The sequence below is a fragment of the Bombina bombina genome, chromosome 4 (assembly GCF_027579735.1).
Source record: "Bombina bombina isolate aBomBom1 chromosome 4, aBomBom1.pri, whole genome shotgun sequence".
NCBI lineage: Eukaryota > Metazoa > Chordata > Amphibia > Anura > Bombinatoridae > Bombina > Bombina bombina.
The window spans coordinates 402,359,829-402,387,733 of record NC_069502.1 but is presented as its reverse complement, the minus strand read 5'-3'; the positions used below and the strand labels follow the sequence as shown (position 1 = coordinate 402,387,733).

The 27,905-nt window shown below is 39.8% G+C and overlaps 1 protein-coding gene across 1 annotated transcript in view; it reads left to right on the top strand.

The window, feature by feature from the left end:
* Positions 1-27,905, top strand: part of LOC128656335 (kininogen-1) — a 386,172-nt gene that overhangs the window by 85,468 nt on the left and 272,799 nt on the right. Inside the window, exon 3 of the mRNA XM_053710185.1 lies at positions 25,995-26,076. Within this exon, the coding sequence (XP_053566160.1) occupies positions 25,995-26,076 (82 nt within the window). The remainder of the gene's footprint in view (positions 1-25,994; positions 26,077-27,905) is intronic.

Sequence of the window (27,905 nt, the reverse complement as noted above, 5' to 3'; positions counted from 1 at the left end):
AAACGACAAGACGCACATATTAGGAGCTCCTGGCTATAAGATTGATTTTCAAGGTTAACATATGGAATTGACCATTATTTGAAACTCCTATTTTTCTCTTTACCAAATATATTGAACTCACTGCGATATTATAGTGATTTTGAACCGGAGCTATACAGCACTCCTGACAAATGTCTTTTGGCCGGACCATTAGGCTATCTAAAAAGTGACGCAGTCTAATTTCCCTGGAGCAGCCTTTTACTAACTCTCCATAGGACTATGACAGATCGGATGAACATCTAAGACTATCGCATACAAATCCCTAAGTTCTCACCATGGGGAATATATTGCAGAGGCTGGAGAGCATCTTTGTGGATTTTGAAGCTTGGATCATACAATTCAGAGTGGCAGGTGGGAGACGACACGGCACTCTGATCATTCAACATCACCCTCAGAAATACTGACACCACTGGAACCTGGTTTATAGACGGGCTGAGGGCCTAACCTCGTGGGACGCCACTGATCCTTCGGAAAGGATCTGGACGCACATACCCATGAAGCAGCGGTATCGGAGGACTTCCAGGATGCTGTGTGGGATGCCCCAACATGCCTGCCTAAACCGGAGCGATCGGGAGTCAAGGGCCCTGACTGTCTGATTCTTGCTCAGTGCTTACCAGTCTCGCTGACGGCCATGTTGAAGGTTCCTGGTCATTCACCTAGAACAGAGGAAGGCATTTTGTCGGCTCTGCTACTCGAGCACCACATTCAGAAAGCTGAGGCGACGAAGTTGGTAACTACAGAACAGTCCCATGCTATTCACCCCAAACAAGCATTCAGTAGTACTGTTGTGGGATAGAATACCATACCTCACATAGCAGGATCATTAACCTGTGTGCAAGATGATTGACTGAGTTCCTGCGGAGCTTATATATTTTCATCTACATTGACTATGTTGGCAAAGAGGTCTTCAGACTTAGAATGTTTGATTATCACCTCACCTACACCTAGATTACGAGTTTTGTGTTAACAGGAGTGCAGTTTATGCTCACCGCTCACTTACAGACAGCGCTAGTATTACGGGTTTTTACAAACTCGGCGTTAGCCGCAAGAAAGTGATCGTAGAGCAAAATTTTGCTCCACATCTCACCTCAATTCCAGTGCTGCGTTAGCGGTGATCTGGTAAAACGTGCTCGTGCACGATTTCCCCATAGGAATCAAAGGGGGAGAGCCGGCTGAAAAAAAACCTAACACCTGCAAAAAAGCAGCGTAAAGCTCCTAACGCAGCCCCATTGATTCCTATGGGGAAAATACATTTATGTCTACACCTAACAGCCTAACATGAACCCCAAGTCTAAACACTCCTAATCTTACACTTATTACCCCTAATATGCCACCCCCAACATCTCCGACACCTACATTTTATTTATTAACCCCTACTCTGCTGCCCCCAATGTCGCCACAACCTACCTACATTTATTAACCCCTAATCTGCTGCCCCCAACGTCGCCGCCACTATAATAAAGTTATTAATCCCTAAACCTAAGTCTAACCCTAACCCTAACACCCCCTAACTTAAATATAATTTAAATAAATCTAAATAAAATTACTACAATTAACTAAATTATTCCTATTTAAAACTAAATACCTATAAAATAAACGCTAAGATAGCTACAATATAACTAATAGTTACATTGTATCTATCTTAGGGTTTATTTTTATTTTACAGGCAAGTTTGTATTTATTTTAACTAGGTACAATCGTTTTTAAATAGTTATTAACTATTTAATATCTACCTAGTTAAAATTAAGACAAATTTACCTGTAAAATAAAACCTAACGTAAGTTACAATTACACCTAACACTACAATATAATTTAATTAAATACCATTAATTACAATTAAATAAAATTATCTAAAGTACAAAAAAACAAACACTAAATTACAGAAAATAAAATAATTACAAGATTTTTAAACTAATTACACCTAACCTAACCTAAAAAAATAATAAAGCCCCCCCAAAATAAAAAAAAGCCCTACCCTACACTAAACTACAAATAGCCCTTAAAAGGGCCCCAAAGTAATCAGCTCTTTTACCTGAAAAAAAAGTACAAATCCCCCCCCAACATTAAAACTCACCACCCACACAACCAACCATACTCTAAAACCCACCCAATCCCCCCTTAAAAAAAACTAACACTAACCCCCTGAAGATCACCCTATCATGAGACGTCTTCACCCAACCAGGCCGAAGTCCTCAACGAAGCCGGGAGAAGTCTTCATTAAACCGGGCAGAAGTGGTCCTCAGACGGAAAGAAGTCTTCATCCAGATGGCATCTTCTATCTTCATCCATCCGGCGCGGAGCGGGTCCATCTTCAAGATATCCGACGCGGAGCATCGCTCATGGCCGACAACTACCCGATGAATGAAGGTTCCTTTAAGTGACGTCATCCAAAATGGCGTCCCTTCATTTCCGATTGGCTGATAGAATTCTATCAGCCAATCGGAATTAAGGTAGGAAAAATCCTATTGGCTGATGCAATTAATTGTAGTAATGTTATTTAGATTTATTTAAATTATATTTAAGTTAGGGGGTGTTAGGGTTAGGGTTAGACTTAGGTTTAGGGGTTAATAACTTTATTATAGTGGCGGCGACGTTGGGGGCGGATTAGGGGTTAATAATATTTAACTAATGTTTGCGATGCGGGAGTGCGGAGGTTTAGGGGTTATTATATTTAATATAGTGGCGGCGATGTCCGGTTCGGCAGATTAGGGGTTAAAAAATGTATTTTAGTGTTTGCGATGTGGGGGGGGGGCCTCAGTTTAGGGGTTAATAGGTAGTTTATGGGTGTTAGTGTACTTTTTAGCACTTTAGTTAAGAGTTTCATGTTACAGCGTTGTAGTATAAAACTCTTAACTACTGACTTTAAAATGCGGTAGCAGTCTTGACAGTAGAGGGTGTACCGCTCAATTTTTGTCAGACTCGTAATACCGGCGCTATGCAAGTCCCATTGAAAATATAGGATACGCAATTGATGTAAGTGGATTTGTGGTATTTCCGAGTCTGGCCAAAAAAGTGAGCGGTACACCTGTACCTGCAAGACTCGTAATACCAGCAGGCGTTAAAAAGCAGTGTTGGGACAGGCCAACGCTGCTTTTTAAAAGACTCGTAATCTAGCCACTCGTATGTACTTAGATTGCTATATATTTTAAGTATTGTCCATACATTTTGCATACAAAGCCAAATAATGGTCAGAAACAGAGGGTGGACATTTGTTTACTATGTAATAGGATTCTGTATTATGTTATTGAACATTGATATAAGTGCCTGTTGTATAGTCTATATTACTAGATGGATAGATGATACTATTAGGAATGACGATCTATTTATTTGAAGCAACAAATAGTATTATCTGAGTTTGTTAGGTACCAGTTTTTTTATTGATGTTTTCTCTATTAATGTGATTTATACTCCAAAGTTACATTCCATGCAAACTAGAACATTGTGGCTTTACTACTTGTAAGGTCCTACTACAGTTTTATTATATCAGTATGCTACCTATGTCTTGTGCCCAAATCTATGGTAGGTGCAGGGCATTTCTATTCCACTTATGTTATGTTACACCTGCATCTTGTAAAGGGTATAGTATAGCATTCACATGACTCCAAAACATAGTTAATATTATATGATGTTTAATATGGAGGGCTGTTGTTATTTTTCTCAGAAGGGCCTAAAGCAAGTACTCTGACGCTCTAACCTCTTCCAATATTAGGTATGAAACTACTTGATATGGAACACGTATATACAAATATCAGCCACACGCCCATATTGTTCCCAGGTGCCCTAGGGAAACTCAAATTTACATTATATACTGTATCTTGCCTTTAAGATACTATAGAAAGCCGTACACCTATTAAATACCAGTACTCAGAGAGGATTACATCTAGCTAAACTAACTATAGGCTTCCACCTGTGCTTAGAACTTACCTGCTCAGATTTGGACCCATATCAGATATACTCCTATTTGGGAGTATTTAGCCCTTTAAGAATGAAAGACTAACCTGGGAATATGAATATTGAAACTACCATAATTTACTTACGGCTAGATTTGGAGTTTTGTCGGTAACGACCCGAAAAACTAACGCCGGCTTTTTTCTGGCCGCACCATAAAAATAACTCTGGTATTGAGAGTCCACATAAAGGCTGCGTTAGGCTCCAAAAAAGGAGCGTAGAGCATTTTTAACGCAGCTTCAACTCTCGATACCAGAGTTGCTTACGGACGCGGCCAGCCTCAAAAACGTGCTCGTGCACGATTCCCCCATAGGAAACAATGGGGCTGTTTGAGCTGAAAAAAAACCTAACACCTGCAAAAAAGCCGCGTTCAGCTCCTAACGCAGCCACATTGTTTGCTATGCGGTAACCCTTCCTACGTCTGCACTTAACACTCTAACATGTACCCCGAGTCTAAACACCCCTAACCTTACACTTATTAACCCCTAATCTGCCGCCCCCGCTATCACTGACCCCTGCATATTATTATTAACCCCTAATCTTCCGCTCCGTAAACCGCCGCTACTTACATTATCCCTATGTACCCCTAATCTGGTTCCCTAACATCGCCGACCCCTATATTATATTTATTAACCCCTAATCTGCCCCCCTCAACGTCGCCTCCACCTGCCTACACTTATTAACCCCTAATCTGCCGAGCGGACCTGAGCGCTACTATAATAAAGTTATTAACCCCTAATCCGCCTCACTAACCCTATATTAAATAGTATTAACCCCTAATCTGCCCTCCCTAACATCGCCGACACCTAACTTCAATTATTAACCCCTAATCTGCTGACCGGAGCTCACCGCTATTCTAATAAATGGATTAACCCCTAAAGCTAAGTCTAACCCTAACACTAACACCCCCTAAGTTAAATATAATTTAAATCTAACGAAATAAATTAACTCTTATTAAATAAATTATTCCTATTTAAAGCTAAATACTTACCTGTAAAATAAATCCTAATATAGCTACAATATATGCGAGCTCAATCTGATTGGCTGATTGGATCAGCCAATCGGATTGAACTTGATTCTGATTGGCTGATTCCATCAGCCAATCAGAATATTCCTACCTTAATTCCGATTGGCTGATAGAATCCTATCAGCCAATCGGAATTCGAGGGACGCCATCTTGGATGACGTCCCTTAAAGGAACCGTCATTCTGCAGTTGGACGTCGCCGGAAGAAGATGGGTCCGCGGTGGAGGTCTTCAGGATGGAGCCGGTCGTCATCGGATGAAGATAGAAGATGCCGCTTGGATCAAGATGGTTGCCGGTCCGGATCGCCTCTTCTTCCCGGATAGGATGAAGACTTTGGAGCCTCTTCTGGACCTCTTCAGGCACCGGATGATGGATCGCCAACCCCCGCTTGGGTTGGATGAAGATTTTGGAGCCAGGACGGATCGGTGATACCTGGTGAGGTGAAAACAAGGTAGGATGATCTTCAGGGGCTTAGTGTTAGGTTTATTTAAGGGGGGTTTGGGTTAGATTAGGGGTATGTGGGTGGTGGGTTGTAATGTTGGGGGGGGTATTGTATGTTTTTTTTTTACAGGCAAAAGAGCTGCACTTCTTGGGGCATGCCCCGCAAAGGGCCCTGTTCAGGGCTGGTAAGGTAAAAGAGCTTTTAACTTTAGTAATTTAGAATAGGGTAGGGCATTTTTTATTTTGGGGGGCTTTGTTGTTTTATTAGGGGGCTTAGAGTAGGTGTAATTAGTTTAAAATTGTTGTAATATTTTTCTTATGTTTGTAGATATTTTTTTATTTTTTGTAACTTAGTTCTTTTTTATTTTTTGTACTTTAGCAAGTTTATTTAATTGTATTTATTTGTAGGAATTGTATTTAATTAATTTATTTATAGTGTAGTGTTAGGTTAATTGTAGGTAGTTTATTTAATTAATGTATTGATAGTGTAGTGTTAGGTTAATTGTAGGTAATTGTAAGTAGTTTATTTAATTAATTTATTGATAGTATAGTGTTAGTTTTAATTGTAACTTAGGTTAGGATTTCTTTTACAGGTAAATTTGTAATTATTTTAACTATTTTAGCTATTAAATAGTTCTTAACTATTTAATAGCTATTGTACCTGGTTAAAATAAATACAAAGTTACCTGTAAAATAAATATAAATCCTAAAATAGCTATAATATAAATATAATTTATATTGTAGCTATATTAGGATTTATTTTACAGGTAAGTATTTAGCTTTAAATAGGAATAATTTATTTAATAAGAGTTAATTTATTTCGTTAGATTTAAATTATATTTAACTTAGGGGGGTGTTAGTGTTAGGGTTAGACTTAGCTTTAGGGGTTAATCCATTTATTAGAATAACGGTGAGCTCCGGTCGGCAGATTAGGGGTTAATAATTGAAGTTAGGTGTCGGCGATGTTAGGGAGGGCAGATTAGGGGTTAATACTATTTATTATAGGGTTAGTGAGGCGGATTAGGGGTTAATAACTTTATTATAGTAGCGCTCAGGTCCGCTCGGCAGATTAGGGGTTAATAAGTGTAGGCAGGTGGAGGCGACGTTGTGGGGGGCAGATTAGGGGTTAATAAATATAATATAGGGGTCAGCGGTGTTAGGGGCAGCAGATTAGGGGTACATAAGGATAACGTAGGTGGCGGTCGGCAGATTAGGGGTTAAAAAAATTTATTTGAGTGTCGGCGATGTGGGGGGACCTCGGTTTAGGGGTACATAGGTAGTTTATGGGTGTTAGTGTACTTTAGAGTACAGTAGTTAAGAGCTTTAGAAACCGGCGTTAGCCCAGAAACCTCTTAACTACTGACTTTTTTCCTGCGGCTGGAGTTTTGTCGTTAGAGTTCTAACGCTCACTTCAGAAATGACTCTAAATACCGGAGTTAGAAAGATCCCATTGAAAAGATAGGATACGCAATTGACGTAAGGGGATCTGCGGTATGGAAAAGTCGCGGCTGAAAAGTGAGCGTTAGACCCTATTTTGAGTGACTCCAAATACCGGCGGTAGCCTAAAACCAGCGTTAGGAGCCTCTAACGCTGGTTTTCACGGCTAACGCCAAACTCCAAATCTAGGCCTAAGTGTGGAAGCTACTACAAATACTTCTATAAGGTTTCAGTTGACTGTTTTGGTTATCATTACCCCATCTCCCACATCTGATCTTTATGACTATAAAGCCTATATTGCTTTCTAACTCACACGCAATGTATACAATAATTATTGAGTGCAAATTTAAGGAAAAGATTATTAATAGTGCTGTTATTGTTTGCACCAAGTAACTGCAATTAGTTCAATGTGTTCAATCTCCTATCATTACTATATTTGCCTAACGTATATTGTTCACTCTACCTCCCCCCCCCCCATCCATATAGTTTACTTAGTAAGCTAAGGAAAATTTATCCTACGACCAATCACCCTAAATTGTTAATATTGGAACTTTATACTAATCTTGCATTTACAGTCCCTTTCCTCTATACGCTTCATTACTAATACACCAAATTATATTTATCGCTAATACTCAATAAAGTACCACTAGTCTAATCTACTTATACCCCAAATCATCACCCCATCACCCCAATCAAGGGTGACAATCCTATTATAGAAAAGGCCAAGTGTGTTTGTCCGAAGCTGTCATGCGCAGTAGAGACAGCATGAGGACAAACACACCTGGCCTTTGAGTCCTGCTCCCTACCTAGCTGATCTGCCGCCTGCAGCAGTAGTGGCGGCGTGGCTGGGCGTGAGTGGGGGCATGGCCGACGTGAACGGGCGTGGTCAAGCATGAAGGGGCGTGGCCGGGCGCGGTCGGGAGATAGAGAAGGGAGACAGATAGAAAGAGGAGGGGAGAGAGAGAGGAGGGGAGAGAAGAAAGGGGAGAGAGAGGAGAGGGGGGAGAGAGAGAGAGAAGAGGGGGGAAGAGAGAGAGAGGAGAGGGGGAGAGAGAGAGAGAGAGAGAGAGAGAGAGGGGGGAAAGAGAGGAGAGGGGGGAGAGAGAGAGGAGAGGGGGGAGAGAGAGAGAGGAGAGGGGGAGAGAGGGGGAGGGGGAGAGAGAGAGAGGAGGGGAGAGAGATAGCGGATAGGGGGAAAGAGAGAGAGCTCAAAAGAGAGGGGGAGAGAGAATGCAAAAGAGATGGGGGAGAGAGAACGCAAAAGAGATGGAGGAGAGAGAGAGAGAGCAAAAGAGAGGGGGATAGAGAGCGCAAAAGAGAGGGGGGAGATAGAGAGCAAAAGAGAGGGGGGAGAGAGCAAAAGAGAGGGGGGAGAGAGAGCGCAAAAGAGAGGGGGAGAGAGCGCAAAAGAGAGGGGAGAGAGAGCGCAAAAGAGAGGGGAGAGAGAGCACAAAAGAGGGGGGAGAGAGAGCAAAAGAGGGGGAGGGAGCACAAAAGAGAGGGGGGAGAGAGAGAGAGAGAGAGAGAGAGAGAGAGAGAGAGGAGAGGAAAGGAGAGAGAGAGAGAGAGAGAGAGAGAGGGAGAGAGAGAGGAGGGAGAGAGAGGAGGGAGAGAGAGGAGGGGGGAGAGAGAGCTCAAAAGAGAGGGGGGAGAGAGCTCAAAAGAGATGGGGAGAAAGAGAGCGCAAAAGAGAGGGGGAGAGAGAGAGCACAAAAGAAAGCGGGGAGAGAGAGGGAAGAGAGAGAGGGGGAGAGAGAGAGAGAGAGAGAGAGAGAGGAGGGGAGAGAGAGAGGAGAGGGGGGAGAGAAAGAGGGGGGAGAGAGAGAGCTCAAAAGAGAGGGGGGAGAGAGCGCAAAAGAGATGGGGGACAGAGAGAGCTCAAAAGAGAGGGGGGAGAGAGAGATCGCAAAAGAGATGGGGGAGAGAGAGCTCAAAAGAGAGGGGGAGAGATAGAGGAGGGGGGGAGAGAGAGAGAGGAGGGGGGAAGAGAGAGAGAGGAGGGGGGAGAAAGAGAGGAGGGGGGAGAGAGAGAGAGAGGAGGGGGGGAGAGAGAGAGAGAGAGAGAGAGAGAGGAGGGGGGAGAGAGAGAGAGGAGGGGGGAGAGGAGGGGGGGAGAAAGGAGGGGGGGGAGGAGGGGGGGAGAAAGAGAGGAGGGGGGAGAGAGAGAGAGAGAGAGAGAGAGGAGGGGGGGGAGAGAGAGAGAGAGAGAGAGAGAGAGAGAGGAGGGGGGAGAGAGAGAGGAGGGGGGAGAGAGAGAGGAGGGGGGGAGAAAGGAGGGGGGCGGGAAAGGAGGGGGGGAGAGAGGAGGGGGGAGAGAGAGAGGGGAGAGAGAGAGGAGCGGGGGAGAGAGAGAGGGGGAGCGAGAGCTCAAAAGAGAGGGGGATAGAGAGCGCAAAAAAGAGGGGGAGAGAGAGCGCAAAAGAGAGGGGAGAGAGAGTGCAAAAGAGGGAGAGAGAGAGCAAAAGAGGGGAGAGAGAGAGTACAAAAGAGGGGAGAGAGAGAGCACAAAAGAGAGGGTGGAGAGAGCGCAAAAGAGAGGGGAGAGAGAGAGAGCGAGAGATAGAGGAGGGGGGAGAGAGAGAGAGAGAGAGGAGGGGGGAAGAGAGAGAGAGAGAGGAGGGGGGAGAGAGAGGAGGGGGGAGAGAGAGGAGGGGGGAGAGAGAGAGAGGAGGGGGGAGAGAGAGAGGAGGGGGGAGAGAGAGAGGAGGGGGAGAGAGGAGGGGGGAGAGAGAGGAGGGGGAGAGAGAGAGGGGGGAGAGAGAGAGGGGGGAGAGAGAGAGCGCAAAAGAGAGGGGAGAGAGAGAGAGCGCAAAAGAGGGGGAGAGAGAGCACAAAAGAGGGGAGAGAGAGCACAAAAGAGAGGAGGGAGAGAGCGCAAAATAGAGGGGGGAGAGAGTGCAAAAGAGAGGGGAGAGAGAGAGCGCAAAAGAGAGGGGGAGAGAGAGAGCAAAAGAGAGGGGGAGAGAGAGAGCGCAAAAGAGGGGGAGAGAGAGAGCACAAAAGAGAGGGAGGAGAGAGGGGGAGAGAGAGAGAGAGAGGAGGGGAGAGAGAGAGGAGGGGAGAGAGAGAGGAGAGGGGGGGAGAGAAAGAGGGGGGGAGAGAGCTCAAAAGAGAGGGGGAGAGAGCGCAAAAGAGATGGGGGAGAGAGAGAGCTCAAAAGAGAGGGGGAGAGAGAGTGCAAAATAGATGGGGGAGAGAGGGCTCAAAAGAGAGGGAGAGAGAGCGCAAAAGAGATGGGGAGAGAGAGCAAGGGGTGGGACCGCTGTACTGCAAAAAAATGGCCCGTGTGAATGGCATTTAGGACTAGTTAGCCATAATTGGACATAGCCCTGACTCAAATATAAAAGAGGTTTCATTTTAATTCTAATTGTTGGTTACTTACACTTAGATATATCTACATCCAAGTTTGTTATGTTCTATATTGTCGTGAAACATACATGATGTATATTGTTAGAAGTGTTCCCCATTGAGCGGCTTTTACTCAAAAAGTGATACCGTGTGGTCCAACAAAATATACGACAGATATTAATGACAGCATTATCTATATGATGATTCCCAATCGTGTTTCCTATATTCATGTAACCTTGTTAATTTTGTATACTATGTAACCTCAATAAAAATATATTTAAAAAAAAAACAAAAAAAACAAAGTACTCCTAAAAATCACAAAAAATCCCCCCCCTTTAAAAACCCTATCCTTAAAAACAAAGTACCACTAAAAATTAAAAATCAAAATCCCCCCTTTAAAAACCCTATCCTAAAAAACAAAAATACCCTCTTTAAAAACCCTATCATAAAACAAAGTACTCCTAAAAAAGAAAATTACTTCATTTAAAAAAACCCTATCCTAAAAAAACAAAGTACCTCTAAAAAAACTCTTTCTGAAAAAAGAAACCCTAAAAAACAAAAATCCCCTAAAAACCCTTTCCTAAAAAACAAAAATCTCCCCTTTAAAAACTCTATCCTAAAAAACAAAGTACCCCTAAGAAAACCAAAAATCCCGCCTAAAAATATAAAGCCTAAGAAAAAAACAAAAGCCCATTCTACTTACTGTCTGAAGTCTTCTGTCTGGTGTCCAGCATCTTGAGTCCACAAAGATCTAGTAAGTGTAGTCCTCTTTGCTGAGGTTGTGTAAATTCAGTCTTTTATGGACACTCAGCCAATGAAATGGTTAATTTAATCATGCTATGCACTGATACTCCCTCCTAGGTATGTCCCTTTAAGAATAAGTGTGTAGCATGTTATTTCTCAATGCTTATAAGGCATTATAATTAGGAGTTCAATTCACATGCATTTAATAGGGGAGTCTGGGCCCAAATAAAGTTTACAGTTTGCTTAGAAAATAAATATAGATTGTAAGTAGAAAAAGCTCTTACCGTGTTTAATATGTTATTTATTTCTGTTGAATTCCTGTGCTGTGGAAAAGGCTGAGGCTGCAGTGATTCCTGTGTAGAGGGATCTGTTAGATGAGGTCAGCTGATGCTTGACTGCAACAGGTGTCACTGAATATGCAAAAGGTAGCTCCTGGTTGCAAAGGATGATTGACAGCAAACAGTTGTCCAATGATAATGTGCAGATAGAAACAATTAAATTGTCTACAGGTTAATAACAAAGGTATTTTGAAAATATAGCTCAAATTTATAGTGAGAGCTATTGTGACACAACCAGCTTGATTGATCAAGCAAATTAGTGAAATGAGAGCAGGTTTAAGTAAGATGATGATGTCACTTAGGAAGTGGATCTGTATTAGTTAAGGTGGAATAATGTAGTTTGGAAACAGCATATGTTACAGATCCCCCCCGCAAAGAAGCCACTCAGGGGCTTCAAAGTGAAGGTTTCCCTGGATGTAGTCTATGGAAAGCCTTCACCAAATGAGGCGCATGGATATTCTCAGAAGGTTCCCAGGAATCCTCTTCAGAACCATATCCCTTCCAGTGGATCAAATATTGTAGTTTCCTATAATGTAATCTTGAGTCCAGTATTTTCTCTACTTCATATTCTGGTTCATCATTGACACATATAGGAGCAGGAGGAGCGACATTTCTATCAGGGAAGGAGTTAGGTTTGAAAGGTTTGAGGAGAGAAACATGTACAACGGGATGTATCTTATAGGTTGAAGGTAAATCTAAACGTACTTCATTCTCATTTACAAGTTGACTGATCTTGAAGGGTCCAACAAATAATTTGCCCAATTTTTTTTTAGGAATGGGTAGATTTAGGAATTTAGTCACTAACCAACACTTGTCTCCAATTTTATATTGAGGTATTTTACAATGCCTTTGATCATAGTACAGTTTTTGCCTATCTTGCACTGCTTGGATGTTTCTTCTAATAACTTGTAAACTATTGAGTATCTTGTCTGTGTAGTCATTGAGATGAGGGATAACTGCGTTAACAGGATTCAGTGATATGGAATTGGGGTGATAGGCATAGTTAGAATAGAAAGGGGTCTGTTTTGTGGATGAACTTACTGTGTTGTTATAAGCCAATTCTACAATAGGTAAGAGTGAGTACCAGTCATCTTGGAGATGCGTAGAATAACAGCGGAGAAACTGCTCTAACCATTGATTTATGCGTTCTACTTGACCATTGGTCTGAGGATGATGTGCACTAGTTAGTTAGTTTCCTTGTAATTTGAAGTTTTTCACATAACTCTTTCAAAAATTTAGAAGCAAATTGAGTACCTCTATCAGTTAATATAGTGTCTGGAATTCCATGTAATTTTACTATATTATGTAGAAATACTGTTGCTGTTTGTGAAGCTGTAGGTAAGGCCTTTAAAGGAATGAAATAAGCCATCTTAGTGAGTTTATCAGCGATAACTAAAATGGTGGTGTGGTTTTCTGATTTGGGTAGATCAACAATGTAATCCATGGAAATAGAACTCCAAGGTCTGTCTGGTATAGGTAAAGAATGTAGTAAGCCAGCTTGAGGAGTTTTGGGGTATTTACATTGTGCACAGATGATACATGTGGTTAAGTATTGGTATACGGATTCATTAATTTTAGGCCACCAAAAATGTCTGGTTACTAATTCCGTGCTTTTAACAACACCCTGGTGTCCTGACAAGGGATTGTCATGACATAATTTCAATGCCTCAGTCCTGAGAGAAGGTGGTACATATAATCTTCCATTCATGTAGAATAAGCCTTCTTTTTGTACTAAAATATGTAAAGGTGCAGTGGAATCATTCTTTTGTTTTTCCCGGAGTTTGTCATTAAAATCTGGAGTGAGCAAAATATTTTTTTAGATGGTATGATAGTATTTGATGTAAGTGTCTTGGGGGATGGTTCATCTCTGCGTGATAAAGAGTCAGGTATTCCGTTGTATCTTCCGGGTCTGTATGTGATTAAAAAGTTAAATCTATCGAAAAACAAACTCCATCTTACTTGTCTTGCTGATAATGTTTTTGAGTTTTGTAGATATAGCAGGTTTTTATGGTCTGAGTAAACAAGGATAGGGAGCTCTGTGCCTTCAAGTAGATGTCTCCAATTTTCCAAAGATGCTTTCAGGGCGAGTAGCTCTTTTTCTCCTATGGGGTAATTTTGTTCAGAAGAGGTTAGAGTTCTAGAAAAGTAGGCTACTAGATGTAGAGGTTCAGTCAGTTTAAGGCGTTGTGAGAGGATAGCACCGATTCCAACATCTGATGCATCAATCTCCAGAACATATTGTAAGGTGGGTTCAGGATAGTGAAGAATAGGGGCAGTTGTAAACCTGTTTTTTAAAGTCTCAAAAGCTTGTTGGCAATTAGATGACCAGTAGTAGGGTCTCTTAGTACTTGTTAATTCGGTAAGAGGACGAGCAACTGAGGAAAAATTATTTATGAACTTCCGGTAAAAATTAGCAAAACCCAAAAATCTCTGTAGAGCTTTACGATTAATAAGTGAAGCCCAGTCAGTGATAGCAGATACTTTAGTTTGATCCATTTTGATACCAGATGAAGAAATTACATAGCCAACGAAGGTGATCTCCTCTTTATGGAATTCACACTTTTCCAGCTTGGCATATAAATTATGTGTCTTTAGACGAGAAAGAACCCATCTTACATGTTTAATATGTTCAGAGTAGGATGTGGAATAAACAAGAATGTCATCTAGATAAATGACAACACATTTATCCAAGAGATCTCTAAAAATATAATTTACGAAATGCTGAAATGTAGCTGGAGCATTAGAAAGTCCAAATGGCATTACAAGGTATTCAAATAAACCATATCTCATTTGAAAAGCTGTCTTCCATTCATCTCCTTCTCTTATACGTACAAGATTATAGGCTCCTCTCAGATCTAACTTTGTGAAGTGTTTTGAACCTTTCAATCTTTCAATTAGCTCAAGAATGAGGGGTAAAGGGTAACGATTTTTTACTGTGATCTTATTAAGACCTCTGTAATCAATAATTGGCTGCAGAGATTGATCTTTGTTTCTTACAAAAAACATGGCTGCACCAGCAGGTGATGTGGAGTGATGAATGAACCCCGTCTTAAGATTTTCATCCAAATATTCTCTACGATAAGTGAGCTCAGGTTCTGATAATGGATATATATGACCATGTGGTGAGGATGTGCCTGGTATAAGATCTATGGGGCAATCATATGGTCTATGAGGTGGAAGATTTCCAGCATCCTTTTTGCTGAATACATCTGAGAAATCATGATATTCGGCAGGTAACACTTCATTGAGAACTAAAATGGATGTGTGTGGGTAACAAGTTTTCTGACAATAAGTGGATTCTAATTTTATTGATAGAGGATCCCAGGAAAAATGAGGTTGATGTAAAGTCAGCCAAGGAATTCCCAGAATTACTGGGAAAAGGGGAGATGGTAGGATATCAAAAGTTAAATATTCTGTATGCCCCTCAGGAGTAATAGTATGTAAAGGTACAGTGTGATGGGTTATGGGACCAGAGGATACCGGTGACCCATCTATAACTCGCACTGACACAGGATTGTTTTTTTTTATGATAGGTATTTTATTTTCCACAACAAATTTATCATCCATAAAAATTCCACATGCCCCTGTGTCAGTTATAGCCTGAGTCTGTACTTTTGTTTGATCCCACTGTAAAAAGAGTGTTAGAATAAAGTAAGAATGCCTTTTATTGTTTAAAGATAATATCTCTTTTTGAACAGAGAGCTTACCCAATTTATTTCTGGGTAGCTTGGGACAGGAGCTGAGGTTGTCTTCATTTGCTGCACAATACATACACAGGTGAAAAGATCTTCTTCTGTTCTTTTCCTCAGGGGTTAAAGGACCTCTAAATACCCCAATATCCAAAGGTTCTGGGTTAGAGATAGGTTTTGGGGTAGTCTGAGAAGGCTGTCTTTTATAAGCTGAGATTTTTCAGCCCTTCGTTCATGTAACCTCCTCTCAATGTTTATACTTAATTTTATTAAATCTTCTAAAGTGCTTGGAGAAGTTGTTCTAGACAATTCGTCCTTCACAGGGCCTGAGAGACCTAATCTAAACTGATTTTTTAGGCTAACATCATTCCATCCAGAGTCAGTAACCCACCTTTTAAATTTAGCCACATAATCCCCCACTGGTCTACTACCTTGCTTTAGGGAGCGAATGGCAGACTCGGCTGTACTCTGCTTGTCATGATCATCATATAAAAGGAACATGGCATTGAAGAATGAGTCCAATGAATCTAGTATGTTGTCATCTGTCTCTACATATGTATTCGCCCATGGCCTTGGTTCATCTCTCAAAAAGGAAATGGTAGATATAACTTTTAATTTATCATTGACATAAGTTTTTGGTTTAAGTTTAAAAAATAGTTTGCAGGAATTCATAAACTCCCTATATTGGCTCCTATCACCTGAGAATTTCTCAGGAGGACTCACATAAGGCTCTGTGAATTCAGTAAACACAGTGGGAGCTGTAATTGGAGTAATGCTTTTAAGTGGTAACTTTTCACTAACATATGCCTTTAAAGCCACATTTTCAGACTGTTATTCCTTAAGTCCCTGGGTCAGAAAATCCACCCTTTGAGTAAGTGATATAAGGTGATTTGCCATTTCAGTTGGGTCCATGTTAGTGGCTTGATCAATCTGTAACATTCAGTCTGTTATGGACACTCAGCCACTGAAATGGTTAAAGGGACAGTCTACACCAGAATTTTTATTGTTTTAAAAGATAGATAATCCCTTTATTACCCATTTCCCAGTTTTGCATAACCAACACAGCTATAATAATATACTTTTAACCTCTGTGATTATCTTGTATCTAAGCCTCTGCAAACTGCCCCTTTTTTCAGTTCTTTTGACAAACTTGCAGTCTAGCCAATCAGTGCCTGCTCCCAGATAACTTCACGTGCACGAGCACAGTGTTATCTATATGAAATATGTGAACTAACACCCTCTAGTGGTGAAAAACTGTTAAAATGCAATCTGAAAGAGGTGGGCTTCAAGGTCTAAGAAATTAGCATATGAACCTCCTAGGTTAAGCTTTCAATTTAAAATACCAAGAGAACAAAGCAAAATTGGTGATAAAAGTAAATTTGAAAATGGTTTAAAATTACATGCTCTATCTGAATCATGAAAGATTATTTTGGCCTAGACTGTCTCTTTAATTTAATCATGCTATGCACTGACACTCCCAAGGTATGTCCCTTTAAGAATAAGTGTGTAGCATGTTATTTCTCCCAATGCTTATAAGGCATGATAAGCAGGAGTTCAATTCACATGCATTTAATAGGGGAGTCTGGGCACAATTAAAGTTTACAGTTTGCTTAGAAAATGAATACAGATTGTAAGTAGAAAAAGCTCTTAGCGTGTTTAATATGTTATTTATTTCTGTTGAATTCCTGTGCTGTAGAAAAGGCTGAGGCTGCAGTGTTTCCTGAGTAGAGGGATCTGTTAGATGAGGTCAGCTGATGCTTAAAGGGACACTGTACCCAAATTTTTTCTTTTGTGATTCAGATAGAGCATGTAATTTGAAGCAACTTTCTAATGTACTCCTATTATCAAATTTTCTTCATTCTCTTGGTATGTTTATTTGAAAAGCAAGAATTTAAGTTTAGATGCCGGCCCATTTTTGGTGAACAACCTGGGTTGTCCTTGCTGATTGGGCAGCACCAATAAACAATTGCTGTCCATGGTTCTGAACCACAAATTTGCTGGCTCCTCAGCTTAGACGCCTTCTTTTTCAAATAAAGATATCAAGAGAACGAAGAAAAATTGATAATAGAAGTAAATTAGAAAGTTGCTTAAAATTGCATGATCTATCTGAATCACAAAAGAAAAAATTTGGGTAAAGTGTCCCTTTAACCCCTTAACGAGCAAGGACGTACGCCACACGTCCTCAAAAAAAATACAGTTAATGACCGAGGACGTGTGGCGCACGTCCTTGGTCTGGAAAGCAGCTGGAAGCGATCCTGCTAGCTTCCAGTTGCTTTCCGGTTATTGCAGTGATGCCTCGATATTGAGGCATCCTGCAATAACCTTTTTTAGCAATCCGGTGCAGAGAGAGCCACTCTGTGGCCCTCTCTGCACCGGACATCACCGGCTAAATCCGTTGGTGGGTGGGAGCCGGTTCGGGAGGCGGGTGGCGGCCATTGATGGCCCTGATGATGTGTAGGGGGGCGGGATCGTGGGCGGGGGTGATCGGAGGCGCGCACGGGCGCGCGCGCGTGCACGGGAGGGCGGGCGCGTGCACGGGGAGGGAGCGGGTGGGAACCGCTACACTACAGAAAAATTATGTATTAAAAGTTTTAAAAAATAGTTTTAAATATATAAAAATACATTAGTCAGGGGGTGGGGCATTGGTCTGTGGGGGGGGAAGCTACACTACAGAAAAAGAACATAACAATTAAAAAAAAAAAAAATTTCTCTTGCAAACTGGGTACTGGCAGACAGCTGCCAGTACCCAAGATGGCCCCCAATAAGGCAGAGGGGGGGGGGGGTTAGAGAGCTGTTTTGGGGGGGATCAGGGAGGTTGGGGGCTAAGTAGCATATGTAAATATGCTAAAGATGTATTTTATTTTTCTGCCAGTACTTAAGATGGCGGGGACAATTGTGGGGTGGAGGAGGGAAGGGAGCTGTTTGGGAGGGATCAGGGGGTCTGATGTGTCAGGTGGGAGGCTGATCTCTACACTAAAGCTAAAATTAACCCTGCAAGCTCCCTACAAACTACCTAATTAACCCCTTCACTGCTAGCCATAATACACGTGTGATGCGCAGCAGCACTTAGCAGCCTTCTAATTACCAAAAAGCAACACCAAAGTTATATATGTCTGCTATTTCTGAACAAAGGGGATCCCAGAGAAGCATTTACAACCATTTGTGCCATAATTGCACATGCTGTTTGTAAATAATTTCAGTAAGAAACCTAAAATTTTGAAAAATTTAGCGTTTTTTTTTTAATTTGATTGCATTTGGCGGTGAAATGGTGGCATGAAATATACCAAAATGGGCCTAGATCAATACTTGGGGTTGTCTACTACACTACACTGAAGCTAAAATTAACCCTAGAAGCTCCCTACATGCTCCCTAATTAACCCCTTCACTGCTGGGCATAATACACATGTGGTGCGCAGTCGCATTTAGCAGCCTTCTAATTAGTAAAAAGCAAAACCAAAGCCATATATGTCTGCTATTTATGAACAAAGGGGATCCCAGAGAAGCATTTACAACCATGTATGCTATAATTGCATAAGTTTTTTGTAAATAATTTCAGTGAGAAAAAATTGTGAAAAAGTGAACAATTTTTTTTATTTGATCGCATTTGGCGGTGAAATGGTGGCATGAAATATACCAAAATGGGCCTAGATCAATACTTTGGGATGTCTTCTAAAAAAAAATATATACATGTCAATGGATATTCAGAGATTCTTGAAAGATATTAGTGTTCTAATGTAACTAGCGTTAATTTTGAAAAAGAGTGGTTTGGAAATAGCAAAGTGCTACTTGTATTTATGGCCCTATAACTTGAAAAAAAGCAAAGAACATGTAAACATTGGGTATTTCTAAACTCAGGACAAAATTTAGAAACTATTTAGCATATGTTTTTTTTTGGTGGTTGTAGATGTATAACAGATTTTGGGGGTCAAAGTTAGAAAAAGTGTGTTTTTTTCAATTTTTTCCTCATATTTTATCATTTTTTTATAGTAAATTATAAGATATGATGAAAATAATGGTATATTTTGAAAGTCCATTTAATGGCGAGAAAAACGGTATATAATATGTGTGGGTACAGTAAATGAGTAAGGGGAAAATTACAGCTAAACACAAACACAGCAGAAATGTAAAAATAGCCTTGGTCCCAAACGGACAGAAAATGGAAAAGTGCTGTGGTCATTAAGGGGTTAACTGCAACAGGTGTCACTGAATATGCAAAAGGTAGCTCCTGGTTGCAAAGGATGTTTGACAGCAAACAGTTGTCCAATGATAATGTGTAGAAAACAGGATAAAGAAAGATGGTTGTTAGCAATAAATGCAAGTTTTTGTAGCAGTTTAATTCCTGGTTTGGATTTTTGTAATTATATTCTTGCAGATAGAAACAATTAAATTGTCTACAGGTTAATAACAAAGGTATTTTGAAAATATAGCTCAAAATTATAGTGAGAGCTATTCTGACACAACCAGCTTGATTGATCAAGCAAAGTAGTGAAATGAGAGCAGGTTTAAAGGGACACTGTACCCAAAAATATTCTTTCGTGATTCAGATTGAGCATGAAATTTTAAGCAACTTTCTAATTTACTCATATTATCAAATTTTCTTCATTCTCTTGGTATCTTTATTTGAAATGCAAGAATGTAAGTTTAGATGCCAGCCCATTTTTGGTGAACAACCTGGGTTGTCCTTGCTGATTGGTGGATAAATTCATCCACCAATAAAAAAGTGCTGTCCAGACTACTGAAACCAAAAAAAAAGCTTAGATGCCTCCTTGATAATAGGAGTAAATTAGAAAGTTGCTTAAAATTGCATGCTCTTTCTTAATTACAAAAGAAAAAAATTGGGTTCAGTGTCCCTTTAAGTAAGATGATGATGTCACTTAGGAGGTGGATCTGTATTAGTTAAGGTGGAATAATGTAGTTTGGAAACAGCATATGTTACAGTTTGGCTCCTCTTATGTGCTCCTCTTCTAGGCTCTTTTTCTGGGCTCCTCTTCTTGATGTTCCCCGCAACAGAATGGCTCTTTGTAGCTATTTTCCCCTTTTTATTAGGGAATTTCTGACAGTTATTTTCTTCTTATTGGCTGATTTTAAAAAAACTCATCCTATTGGAGGAATTTCAAATCAAAAGAATTTCCTGATTTGAAATTCATCCAATAGGACTCAGAGTCCTCCTCATCCTATCCCTTTATCACATTAAAAACATCCCTTTCTCACCCTCTAATTTTTGTCTCTCATACACATCAGTCCTCTCATCCTCAAACCGCTCTGAGAAACACCTTCTTTATCCTTTCTTGCCCGAATTCCTCACATGTATGCCTCCTCTTCTGTACCTTGTACAACAACATTTGCTTACTTTTCTGAGGCTCACCTTAGCTCCTACATCATTTTTCTCCTTCCCTCAAACAGAGCATCCTCCTGACCTTTTTACACCTATCATACATAGTCCCTTCTTGCCCTCTCAGCTCTCAGTTAACACATTTTACACAAGTCAATACAAACAACATAATAAAATGTCTCACTACATGCTTTTTTTGTCTAAAGGAAAAATGCATACATTTCTAAACATTGCTGTATAAGGTGGTACCATTGATTACATCATAGGTTTATGTTATAAACAAAATGGTACAATGTAATCTGAGATACCATAGTAATGCAGTAAGTGTAGGATATCATCATGGGTTATGTCACCACTGATGTCACTGATGATGTGATATGTGATGTCATTGATCTGTAGGATGATGTCATGGGTTATGTCTCCAGGGATGCCATTGATGATGTCATAGATGATGTCACTAGTGATATAATTGATGATGTCATGCAAAGCACCCAGGGTGATGCCAGTATAAGTTTGGAATGCCCTTGCTTTTTAACATTTGATTGATTACCTAAACTCTAGGTATTAACATATTTTTTTTATATATAGCCAGTCTCAAATTATGCACTCATTGGTATTGAATCAGCAACATAAGCCTTAGATTTTTAAATTATGTGACATTTTGGGACCACAATTCTCTTCTGCAGACAAACACCAAAAAGCCAAAAATACCTACATTTATACATATGTAAGAGCACTCCCCTCCCTCCCCCCAATCCCATCTCCAGTCAAAATCTAGTGTGGTTCAGAACCCTGGATAGAACTGCTATAATAAAGCTATTAACCCCTATTCTACCGCTCCCCGACATCGCCGCCACTAAATAAAGTTATTAACCCCTAAATCTCTGGCCTCCCACATCACTGCCACTAAATAAACCTATTAACCACTAAGCCAACAGCCCCCCACATTGCAAAAAACTAAATTAAACTATTAACCCCTAAACTTTAAATTAAAATTACAAGATCCGTATATTAAAATAAATAAAAACTTACCTGTGAAATTAAAAAAAACCTATGTTTAAACTATAAAATAAACTAACATTACTATTATACTAAAATTAAAAGAACTATCAATTAAATAAATTAAATCACTCATTAAAAAGATCTAACACTACTAAAAAAAATTAAAAGTAAATTACGAAAAATAACAAACGAAATTATCCAAAATAAAAACAATTACACCTAATCTAAAAGCCCTATAAAATAAAAAAGCCCCCCCAAAATAAAAAAACCCTAGCCTACAATAAACTACCAATAGCCCTTAAAAGGGCCTTTTGTAGGGCATTGCCCTAAAGAAATAAGCTCTTTTCCCTGAAAAAAATACAAAGACCCCCCAACAGTAAAACCCACCACCCAACCAACCCCCAAAATAAAAAACCCAACTCTAACAAAATCCTAAGCTACCCATTGCCCTGAAAAGGGCATTTGCATGGACATTTCCCTTAATAAAAGGGCATTTAGCTCTTTTTCTTGCCCTTAAAATGGCATTTAGCTCTTTTAAGACAAGCCCAAACCCTAATCTAAAAAAAAAAAACACTCAAAAAAAAGTTTTAAAAAACTCGATACTAACCCCTGACGATCCACTTACAGTTTCTGAAGTCCGGACATCCAGGCGGTGAGAAGTTTTCATCCAGGCGGCGAGGTTTTCATCCATCCAGGCGGCGTCTTCTATCTTCATCCAGATGGCATATTCTATCTTCATCCAGGCATCACGGAGCGGGTCCATCCTGAAGACATCCTGCACGGAGCATCCTCTTCATACAGCCGCCACGGTATACTGAATCTTCAATGCGTCCCTTGCATTCCTATTGGCTGATTTGATTTTGGAAATTCAAATCAGCCAATAGGATGAGAGCTACTGAAATCCTATTGGCTGTTCAAATCAGCCAGTAGGATGAGAGCTACTGAAATTCTATTGGCTGATTTGAATCGCCAATAGAATTTCAGTACCTCTCATCCTATTGGCTGATTTCAGCTTACACTCATAATAACACCTAATAAAAACTATTCTTAAAAAATATTGCACAAAAAAGTTATAAGGGCTCAAAGATATAAGATAAGGGGATGTTAGGGTTAGGTTTAGGGGTAGGTGTAGGGGTTAATAGTTTAATTTAGGGGGGGCGGAGCCAACTGTGGAGCCGAACAGACGCAGGTATTAGGAGCTCCTGCTTTAATAACAACAAAAGTCACTAAATAGCCCTAAAATATAATTTCAGATGGCAAATTAGATGTAAGATCACATAATGGACATTGCTGACAACATATGTGGTGTCCCCAAGCCTAATTTATGTAACAATTGTGGCAGTGGAACCTAGGTAGTCTCCCGAGAACCGGACAATTTGTGGATCACCTCTAACCTCCACACATTCTTTGTTTGTAAGGAACGCTCACATTGCAGAACGCTGTTGAGACACTGGTCATATTTCTCATTATCCAGTATTTGCTGCCCCTTTCTCCTGTTCTGGAAAATAAGAGTTACTTGTGGAGAGGCGTGAACGCAGCCATTGAGGCTGTGAAAGCAGAGATATAGTGATTCCCCCGATAGTGAAGAGCCAACTACCTTTACCATTACCATCAGAGTCTTTAAAAACTAAGACCCAATAGCACCTAGTTCCCAGACTTTAACCTATGGCTCATCCTTCGAGGGCAGCCCTGATTCCCCACTCAGCTGAAAGGATTGACTCTCTAATTATAGACACATTAGCTATGCTGGGACTCCACATGGGCGCCCAGTTCAATATCCTTTCCCAACACCTATCTCTCAGCCAGGAGGGCTTGCTTGACACACCAGTGGGGGATCTCAACAACTCACCCCACCTGGTTACTTACCTACTGGAAGAGGACAAGATGGCAGATGCGACCAGTGGAGGCCTTTCTACATTGCCCCGGCAGCCTGACGTCATTCCCGACTTTGCACCTATTCACTCGGCTCCTGCTTCGAAGCGGCCGGTCGGAGTGGGGATTGAGGAAGACATGACTGCAATCAAAATTTCTAAAGACGGCCCCCTGATTCTGTACACTCGAAAGCTACGCACCCTAACATGTCTGCAATAAAGACTGGCAATGCTTAGAGAGACTTTCAACCAGCTATAGGAGTGCGATTGAATTCCTGGTCAAAGATGCAGCTCAGTAGTGATCACGATGTTTCTAATCTAGAGCCTTTACTACGCAGTGAGCAATCTGGACATCATGACAAGATCCGCAATTCCTCACTAAGCTACAGAGAAATAAATTTGTTGGCAGCATTTATGTGAGTTCCATGAGCCGGACTCTGAGTTTTATTAGTTTGCTGAATTGTAGTGCCTTACATGACCTAAGGCATATCTCCCGGTATGGAACCCTTGCAAGTTCAGGGGCGGTCTGGGGTAGGCTGACCCACAATACTATTTACCAGAACAGGGCTGCATGGCTTTGTAAGACAGCCGACTTGTTTATGTCTTTTCTTTTTTAAGTTTATTGTTATAATTCGCCCTGTCAGTTAACATGTTTGCTTCTAGGATTGTATTTACCACGCTATTTGTATATACTGTGAGTTGAGGTTTTACTTTAAAAAGGGGCTTATAGTAACCATATTACAGGGATCCGAATCAGTATAAATACATGGATAAAATGTATACCATATAACTAACGCCCTAAACACCTGAATACAACATAGCTTCTGGTAGGCTAGATTCATAGTATTACTTGTTATCAATTCCCAACAGCGGGGTTTGTGGGAAGCTCTGCATTTTATAATAACTTATCTCTTAGTTTTATGTGCTCCCTGGATGAAACATGTCTGCTAGTGACAGTTACACTTCATGATTCAGCAGCAGCAGACTTATCTATATGCAACGCTCAGCTACACATCTACCTTAAGTCCTTGATCATTTAAAGTCTGTGGGTATTCACCATGTTATCCACAATTTAGGTGGAGGCGATATCGGGGGTGGCAGAGGGTGAGTGTGTGTGTGTGTGTGTGTTTTTAGACCAAAGACAAAAATAGGGTCACAAAGGTATGTGGTATCATGGCACTGGGTCTTGGGGATAAAAAGTTGGAAGAACCCTGATTTACAGAGCCCTGGTGTTTGCTGAAATTGCTTTAAACCATAAAGAAAAACTTTTGAGAGTTTTCCTCTCTTTCCCAGGTCTGAAGCAATACCTGAGGAAGAAAGGAAATCTCTCGAAAGCTTGACTTTTAAGTATTAGGTTAGTACAAAAAAAAGGAATCTTTGCATACCGCATTACTCTGTATTTTGGAATCTTATTTATATATGTTTAGGTTTTTTCAGTGGTATAATTTAGTGGTAAAAATTATTAGTGCCCCCCCAGTTTTGACTGTGGTATCTTATGTGCCCCCCACCCCTATATATTGTTCCTAGAGTCGTCACTGCCTAAAGCAGAAAACCTGAGTAACTGCAAAAGGCAGTGACTAGTACGGACAAAACACTAGAGTGAAAATAGAAAGAAAGAAGTACTTTATGGCACACTTGTAATGTATATAGTGGAGGATTATACCAAACAATAGGAGGGGGAAAGTGGTGAGAAGGGGGGTGGACTTAAAATAAAATTTAACTTTTAATATTGATAATTAAAAACTAAGACACACATTAAAATCATTTAAAAGACATAAAAATACAGATGCCTGCCCTCTGTTGAGTGAGTCACAATACTCGGTTCAATTATATCAGTATCACACTTTAATCTATGTCGTGTGTAATATATGCAAAAAGCACCAGTTGCTGTGATTAACAGAAATCCCTATCTCACTATTGGCCGCAATGGTTTACACTAACGTTTTACAGCACCTGAGCAAATATTGAGTTAGTATGGAGAAAGGGATAATCCCTTGGGATATCGCATTTTAGTCAATCTGGTGTATGTCATATATACACAACGCATCCGTTGCTGTACTTGCAGGGATCCTTATCTCGCTATTTGCCACCAGGGCTTAAACTAACTCGTACAGCGCCCAAGTCAGTGTGGAGACAGGGTTAATCCCATAGCACATTTGCTAATTTAGCAAGGGTGCACATTTTTCCCCCATTTTTCACGCTCCATTGAAGTCTTTAAGGGAATACATTAACTTAATTGCGAGATTTTAAATTTGGCTTTTTTTTGCACGAGTAAAAACATTTTTAAATGTATTAGTGCATTATCCGATGCAAGCAATACATTAACTTAATTGCGAGATTTTAAATTTGGCTTTTTTTTGCACGAGTAAAAACATTTTTAAATGTATTAGTGCATTATCCGATGCAAGCAACAATCCAAAATCGAGCACAGTTAACGCATGAACGTGAGCCATAATTAGCGCTCCACAATATAGCCGTAGGCCTGGTTGTAGATGTGAACATAAGACAAAAAGGTGTGATATATATAAAAGATCAGATTAGGCTAAGAATGGGTGGAAAAACAGAAAACTCCTAAATCAACCAAGCCTTCAGTATATTCACATTGATATACAGTATTGATGTTCACATTATTATTAATAGGGTTGACATTTTCATAAATTAAAGTGTAAAGTTTTCATGTATTTTGATGCGTGATAACACCTGAATTGCATGTTGACACTTTGATAAATGGGTGCCTAAGTGTCTTTTCACCATGATGATTTTATTTTCTTTTTGTACAGGAATTTACTGAATGTTCTGCTCATGTTTACAGCAACAAGAAGAATATTAGTGATGTCTATTTTCAGAACTGTACATATAAAGGTAAAAGCATGACATAAAAAACTGTCTATTAAATATACTTCAAAGTTATTTTACATAGAGAACATTGTTATAATGTGAAATAATATTTTATGATAATTATAATATATTTTTAATATTATATATGAAATAAATACATTATGCACCTTACTATAACTCCTGTTGGGTTTAGCGCACATACATGTGCGCAAAACCTTACAGGAGTAAAAAAAAATCCTACATCTGCACTAAAAATAAATACATTATGCACCTAAATATATACTGTAACTTCTGTCGGGTATAGCGCACATGCATGTGCACTAAACTTGATAGGAATTAAAAAAATCTTCATGTGCGCGAAAGCCATTAGGAGAAATATGAAGGTGTGCTATTTAATATGTTAAAAGCATTTGTAAAAACATTTTTTATCATAGAGGGTCATAAAATATATGTATATGCACACATACTGAATATACAGTACATACATACACATATATATGTACACATACAGTATGTATACCGTGTATGTATATATATGTATATATATATATATATATATATATACCATATCCTTTCAATCCCTGTTAATAAATTAATAAATATATATATATATATATATATATAATGTTTAATATGAATATATGTTAGTGTAATACTTTATTGTAATATGGATTTGATGTGTTTTGTGAAACTTTTATTTTTTGCCTTACACTTTACTTAAGGTCTCAGGCTGCGCTAATTCTTCTAGCGCTATTTTGGCTTGCGCTCAAGCTCAATCTATAACTTTCAGCTTTTAAAATGAGCTCTATTTAGTGCAGTCAGGATAACCATTTAAAGTATATGTTGCGCTCAAAAGAAGTTGGCTGCGCTAACGCTTATCTGTTTAACACACTTTACCATGGACTTGTGATATCACAATTACGCGCTAATTTTAGTGCAGTCAAGTGATAATGGTTATCATTTGTGCACAATCATTAGCTTGACACTTGTAATCTAACCCTTAGTAGACTAAATGGATATGACGGACCTACCTGGCCGTGTTTTGTTTTTGTTTTATTTTATTGACATTAATTTGTTGCCTTCCTTGTATTAAGTGATAAGTGTTCAAACAGAAACAAAAAAACATTCAGTGGAAATACATACATGCTGGATGTACATGAAACACAACATTTTTCATTCATGATTCAGATAGACCATACATTTTTAAACAACTTTCCAATATACTTCTATTGTCAATGTTGCTTTATTCTCTTTAAGTTGGTGACAGCCAACAGCCAGGCAGCCATGCTTTAGGTACAATTATGAAGGAGTAGCCATCAAATTATCGTTGAAAGTTGTTGTGGAATCTAATTTTGTAACTTCAACAATTCACTACTGTATTTGTATCTTTTGTCACTACTAAATAGGTACATTATCCTGCTGTTCCCCTGTTGCCCTGGGTACCCACCTGCCCACTAGTACTTCTGGTGCTGCTTTAACTTGTGACTATTTCAGACAGCACTCTGAGGCTGTGTTCTGTCTAATGTCCACAGTGGGGTTAGTGTTAGGTTTTATTAAGGGGGATTGGGTGGGTTTTAGAGTAGGGTTGGGTGTGTGGGTGGTGGGTTTTAATGTTGGGGGGTATTGTACTTTTTTTACAGGTAAAAGAGCTGATTACTTTGGGGCATTGCCCCGCAAAAGGCCCTTTTAAAGGCTATTTGTAATTTAGTATAGGGTAGGGCTTTTTATTATTTTGGGGGGCTTTTTTTATTTTATTAGGGGGATTAGATTAGGTGTAATTAGTTTAAAAAACTTGTAATTATTTTATTATTTTCTGTAATTTAGTGTTTGTTTTTTCCATACTTTAGATAATT